At 40.0% G+C, this 6,710-nt stretch overlaps 1 protein-coding gene across 1 annotated transcript in view; it reads left to right on the top strand.

The window, feature by feature from the left end:
- The first annotated feature begins 4,209 nt into the window (after positions 1 to 4,209).
- ELAVL4 (ELAV like neuron-specific RNA binding protein 4) overlaps positions 4,210 to 6,710 on the top strand; it is an 89,948-nt gene continuing 87,447 nt past the window's right edge. The window contains exon 1 of the mRNA XM_006762778.2: positions 4,210 to 4,413. Coding sequence (XP_006762841.1) covers positions 4,366 to 4,413 — 48 coding nt within the window. The 5' untranslated portion in view covers positions 4,210 to 4,365. The remainder of the gene's footprint in view (positions 4,414 to 6,710) is intronic.

Here is a 6,710-nt window from a genome sequence, read left to right as displayed (position 1 = left end):
CTCACAATCTGGGACACCTTGGAGAATGTCTGACTGCCAGTTTAGGCCTGATCGGACCTAAACTGGTAATTGGACATCCCTTTCGCAATCTGGGACTGCTGGCTCCTAACCGCTGGCCTCCCTGCCTACCTGATCGCCCCTAACCACTCTGCCTGCCTGTTTCATCATCCCTAACCACTCTTCCTTCCTGCCTCATCACCCCTAACCACTCACCTGCCTGCCTGATCACCCTAACCACTCTGCCTGCCTACCTGATCACCCCTAACTGCTCACCTGCCTGCCTGCCTGATCGCCCCTAACCACTTGCCTGCCTGCCTGATCGCCCTAACCATTCTGCATCCCTGCCTGATCTCCCCTAACCACTCACATGCCTGCCTAATTGCCCCTAACTACCTCTGCCTCAACCCCACCGCCACGGCTTCATCCAGAAGGACATCTGGAATTACTTTTGGAAGATAGTTCAGCTGAACAGTCTAATTAGTATATTACGCTTTTATTGTTATAGATATTTCTTTATTTGTGGTTACAGAATTATAATTGAGTCCAGAACTTTAAACAATTCTATATTGAATTATTATCAAAAGAGTATAATCTGGTTAAACACTATATACCCTTCAATGGTATGGTAGCTACTACATACTTCATCTGCTCAGTGGCCTTTGATTGGTAAAGATTTATATTTAGAGTATGCTTTTTTTGCTTGTTTCTTCGTTTTGTATTTTTAGTAAAGGTCATCTGAACTGAAATGAAAAATTCCCCCCAAATTCCTTCATGGAGGGGTCTTCAGAAATCTGTGTAGTCACATGTTGACCCTGCTGAGTTTTCTTGGGCTATTTTGAAGGAGATAGCAGTGAAAATTTCAGACAGAGACCACCAAAATTAGATTTCTTAGATAAATGTGTTTTCACCTTTTTTAGAATTTTGTAAATAAGGCAGTTTTTCCGTCCTTTACATTTTCTTTCCCAGAAAAAACACCCTGGTGCTTGAAGAGTGCGGTCAAAGTCACAGTGATTCTGGGGATAATCCTTCTGCTTTTAGCAGAAGGCTTAGTAGCATGGAAAGAAGATGGGAAGATCAAATGTGAATTGACCTTAGGTTAGGTTACCTGCCCAGGTGAGTTCTTGGCAATTTAAGTGGATTAAGCAGGCATTTGTCTATATTTACCACACTGTAGCATTCTTCTAGCTCTTTCCCACAATATGCAGTAGACCAGTGATGGCGAACCTTTTGAGGTTGGCGTGTCAGCATTTTGAAAAACCCTAACTTTACTCTGGTGCCGTGTCACATATAGAAATTTTTGGATATTTGCAACCATAGTAAAACAAAGACTTATATTTTTGATATTTATTTTATATATTTAAATGCCATTTAACAAAGAAAAATCAACCAAAAAAATGAGTTCGCGGGTCACCTCTGACATGCATGTCATAGGTTCGCCATCACTGCAGTAGACAGAACTACTGAGGAAGAGGAAGGCATCACACTGTCAGGTCATCCTATATCATAAAAGCCTAATATGCAAATAGACCAAATGTGGAATGACCAGTCGCTATAATGCACAGTGACCACCAGGGGGAAGATGCTCAACACAGGAGCTGCCCCCTGGTGCTCAGTGCGCTCCCACAGGGGGAGCACTGCTCAGCCAGAAGCCAGGCGAGCGCAGTGGCAGTGGCAGGAGCCTCTCCCATTGCACGAATCTCGTGCACCGGGCCTCTAGTTTATTTCTAAGAGACCATCCACAGTGGATTTCTGACCCTACAAGTGGACTCCATGTCAGGTGCATCTTGTCTCTGCAGTATGTTTGTATCTTCCTATAAAATTTGATATAATGTGTCTACAGGAAAACACACACAAAAAGACAAACCCAGCACCACAATTCATCAAAGGAAAATTATGCTTAAATGCTTTTAAAAGCCTTTAAATATAATATAGCACTGTCTGGGCACACTGAAAAGTATCTTCCCTGAAGGAAGAAATGCCAGCAGTTTAAATTTATTGTTCGAAGGAGGAAAGAGAAGATAAAAAAAATTGAGCCACAGGAAAATGTCAGGTCCTAACCACTGATGATGCTGTTTATATGGTGTGCCATAATCATATTAGGGCAGAGCACATGAAATTCCCAATCTCTGTAGGACACTGAGAAGGACCAGCAGTGTGTGTGTGTGTGTGTGTGTGTGTGTGTCTATGTGTGTGTGTCTGTGTGTGTGTGTATATTTGTGAGTGTCTGTTTGCTCTACTTTCCCACCCCATTTTGCTAATTCAATTGAGGGGCAAGAAGGGGTAATCCAGACACCCGGAACAGGAGACAGAGGTCCGCAGCTGTGCTCGGAGGGACTGGTATGAAGAGAGAGAGGCTCAGTCTGACTTGGAGTTTTGTGCTATGCATGTGAATGCTCTGGAACTGCCCTAATCGACTGAAAATGAGCCGGCTACGGTCATATGGAACAGGTCTGTTTAGCCACATCACTGGGTAGCATGGCAGATGGTAGACCGTCAATGGGTGGTATTGATTGGCTGGATTTGCCTCAGGGTAACAAGACTATGGGTCCTTAAAAACCCGCTTCATCTTATTTTCCTTTGTGCAGCTACGTACAGTTGTGGTTATCTTTTCTCACTCACACAGCCCCCGGTATCTTTTCCTCTTTTTAAGCCTCCCCTGGTAATCAAAATAGAGAGGTTACCTTGAGATGAATACTCTTTAATTTATCACCAAGGCAAGAAAACTCGAGAATTTTTTATTTACTAGGCTGATTACATTTTAATGTTTGAAGAAAGTAACATTTTTTAATTAGTGCTTAAGACATATGGTGAGTGTATAAATTAGCTTATTTCATACAACCAGAATTTGATGAGAGCAACTCCTTCTCACTCCCCAATTAAAAATTGTCACTTGAAACTTAATATATGCGAGGAGGTTAAATGGTATTAGGTGATGCAGCCTTGACTTAAAGATGAAGGAGACAGTCCCTGTTGGATGAGGCTAAATGTTGCTTGGATGGGCTGGAAAAATACTCGTATCAACATCCGTGTTTGCAAGAGGATGTGGAAGTTCCAATGCTTGAGTTTGTTCAGCCAAGAAAACAAAATCCCAGGTATCTGTGTGCGTTCGTTTCTCTTTTGGGTATGCTGGAACGTACAGTGGTGCTTGCATGCTCTGTAAGTAATAAAATCCTCCTTAAAATCAGGCCCTATAATAATATAAGTGATGAGATTTATTTTTGTTCAGGTGTTTCTTTATCTTTTCAGCATCCCCCTCTATCAGCTGGGGCTTTCAACCAGGGACATTCTATTTGTTCCTGGCAGAGGAGCAGATTAATTGGAATAGAAATGTACAAAGGAGACACCAAGTTAGCTATACATCCAAAATAGTTCACCACAGCCATGTCCCACTTCGAGGCTGATCTGAGAGGAAAAGAACAGCAGTGGGGAGAGATATGTGATCCGTTGGCTCTTGTGGTTGTTTATAACTGTTTGTATAACTGTGTTTTTTGAAGAGATGCTTAGGATTTTTGTTGCGTGTTTTTTTTTGTTTTGTTTTCAGTGTCTTTGCTTTGAAGCTTTTGGTTATTTCCCATCATGAAAGACCATATCAAATAAACCTAATAGTTTATTCAGAAGAAAAGTTGCACCCTTAAACTCTTGTCTACATCTTATAGGTGCTTTGTCAATATGCATATTTTTGAATTGGGTTTTTATCACATGAGTCAATATTTTTCTCTTTTTTCTAAAGGAAAGTATTTCCATGGAGTGTTTGATTTTCCCCCTTGCTCAGCGTTGATTGGATTTTCCTTGTTCATCCTTTGCTGAATGAAACAAAGCTGGTGTGTGCCTCATTCTTCACAGTTCTTTTTAGAATTGGCGGGGGTATTTTGTTTTGTTTTCTTACTGTAAGTCTGGGGAAGGGATTTTATTAATTTATTTTGGCAAGATACAGAAAGAGAGAGAGAGAGAGAGACAAGACAAGGTGCCTATTAGAATGCTGGCATTTCTCATGTCACATCCTATACCCAAAAGCTATTTCAAAGGAAAAAAAAATCACGATCTTTCAGGATGGTTCATTTGAATCCGTGCACTCTACCCACCTGGTGGTTATATAGTGAACTGTTACTTTAAAGAGTAGTTTAAACACCAGCCATGTTTGGGGCAGGCTGCTCTTGCAAAGAGAGCAGTACATATAACAGGAGTCTACTGTGTGTGAGATAAGGGGAAAATTCAGCTCACTGACTAGAGGTTTTAATGTGCGAACTCTAGGGAAATAATATATTGACTGTTCCGTGGTGCGCAAGAAAATTGAAGAACCCTTTGCAGACGGAGTGCTTTGCAAAGGATTCTATCTGTTTCTCTTAAAACAAAATCTGTGGCAAGATGTTTGAAATCAGCAGGACGCTTAATGCTGCTTTGTTAAATAATGAGGTAATATTTTGTCACTTTTTTCTGGGCAGCATCTGTTTGGGGTTTTTGTTTTGTTTTTCCCCTTGCTTCATCCCCCCCAACCCCCCCTCCCCCCCATGTTTCTAAAGGATTCTTTTTCTTTCTTTCTTTCTCTCTCTCTCTCTTTTATTTTTCTCATGGAAGTCAAGGAAATACAATTCACGCTTCCATTTCTGTTCCTCCCTTTTGGTGCTTTTGGAGAATTTGGTTGTCTTTTTTATTTGCAGTTTCAGCCGGCTGCTGTTTCCTAGCCCATTGTGCCATGTAAGGCTTCTCCACTGCGCGGAGTAGGTAGTTATTAACGCTGAATTGGCTTCTGGTACAGTCCATCTGGACTCAGTGTGGGAAAGCTGGCTGCCGGCGACTGATGCTGAGATATCTGCAACCTTTGGGATGTGTGCATGGTGGTGAGGGGCTGACTGATATGAGATTACCTCTTTTAAGGGAAATTGTTATTAATGAGTCAAGAAACTGCTCATTTATGGTAAGAGGGATGCAGCCCCACAGCTCTGGGATATCATTTTTAGGTTGCCTTAGCTGCTTGGGTGAGACAAGTTTCTTTCTGTGGTGCTGGAGGATTGTGGCGGAAAAAAAAAAATCATGCATGACTGGGAGACTCGCCTGCCTGATTCTTGAGATAATAAATTGAGAATCTGTTGCTTTGCAAATGTCACACCACTGATGTAGCGGTCAGCCCCTCACTCTGAAAGATGAATGGTACTATTGGAAATGCAATAATAAGGTTGACTTTTCCCAACAATAGGATTCTGCCTTTGTCTTTAGAGAAAAGGCCTCTGAGGACATTTGTGCATTTGTTTGAGGATTCTGTTAAAAGACTCTAGAGTGGAGCTTTTGAGAGAAGTGATCAATATACAAAATGCATGGATATTTTAGCCTAGCAAAACCAACTAATTATTTATACTTGTAATGTAGAGTTCCTATTCCGGAAAAGTGGCCTGTCTCTTTTGGTACACCTCATGTTAATTTATGGGTCACTGAGTGTACCCAGATTAGTATAGATAGGAGAAAAGGGTTTTAAGAAATTGCGACTATTATAACCTGCAGAGAAATACAAAGTAAATATTTTGTTCCAAGTGAGCTGTTTTTATTTGTGTTTGTCAGCATGGTGTTCGTGTTTACTTTTCACAATATTTTGATGTCGGTGAAATCCCACTCAGAGTTTCTGTTGTTGATTTGGGCACCTGTACCTGCCCTGTGTATGTATGGTGAGCTCTTTAGAAGACTTAACCTATGAATCATCCTGAATACACAGTTCATTAGATACGTTAGTACTATTGTGACGTATTGGACTCTATACATTTGCTAAGGAAATTATTTTAAGTTTACTAAATTTAGTATTGTTCCACTTAAAGGGATTATATTTTAATATTTCCACTTTTCTCTTTCATGTAGTTTTGTTTCTAATAGCTGAACTTATTCATATTCAAATCTAATACTTTATATAGTGTACCCTACACATATTGTTTTATGGTGTATCTGTATTTTTAAAAGTGTGTGTATATATGTGAGTGTGTGTATGTGTGTGTGTTCATGACACAGTAGCTTGTAGAGAATAGTTTTCATTTTTTAAAAATGTAAAAGTTATTTCTTTTTAAACAAATTTTCACAGACCCATTTATTCTTGGACTTTGAAGTCCAGAGTATAGCGTGACTTTTGACCTGTATTTTCACTCTGCCCAGTCTCAACACACTGTCAACTCCAGCCAAAGATTATGTTGAATTCTGTCTTTAGTAATATTTGTTACCTCTGTGTATTTATTGAGGAATAAAATGATTAAGTTATGAATTAGATAAATAGGGATAAGTTAGTCTTTTGGACAGAAGTAGAGCACAAACTCCTCAGGTAAGCCACTTGAAAAAACCAAACCAGAACAAAATACTGTACTGCCGGAGGCTTGGTAGAGTAGAGGTTATGAATTGTATAAGATAGACAAACTGTATACATCTCCACACACTTGCTAAACGTCTCTTTGCAAGTCTTTTAAGAGGACACAGAAAAAGAAAAGAAAAGACATCATTTGAAGGAGAGAAGCAACATCACGTGTTCAGTTAAGCAAGATGAGCACTTGCACCAGTTATGAAATGAGATGGTTGTCAAATGCATGTTTCAACTTTATAGCGGTCAGGAAAGCAAAGAGAGGGTGCATTTGGATGGGTTTTTAAAAATTCAGATCATGCCTCTATCCAAGTTGAAAAAAATAAATTCATTTAAATAAATCATTCATCATTCTCTGTTTTGAAAAGCTCAGACAGAAGGC

Source organism: Myotis davidii, unplaced genomic scaffold, assembly GCF_000327345.1.
Source record: "Myotis davidii unplaced genomic scaffold, ASM32734v1 scaffold539, whole genome shotgun sequence".
Classification (NCBI taxonomy): Eukaryota; Metazoa; Chordata; class Mammalia; order Chiroptera; family Vespertilionidae; genus Myotis; species Myotis davidii.
The sequence above is the reverse complement of the archived record's forward strand: the minus strand, read 5'-3'. Positions and strand labels throughout refer to the sequence as shown.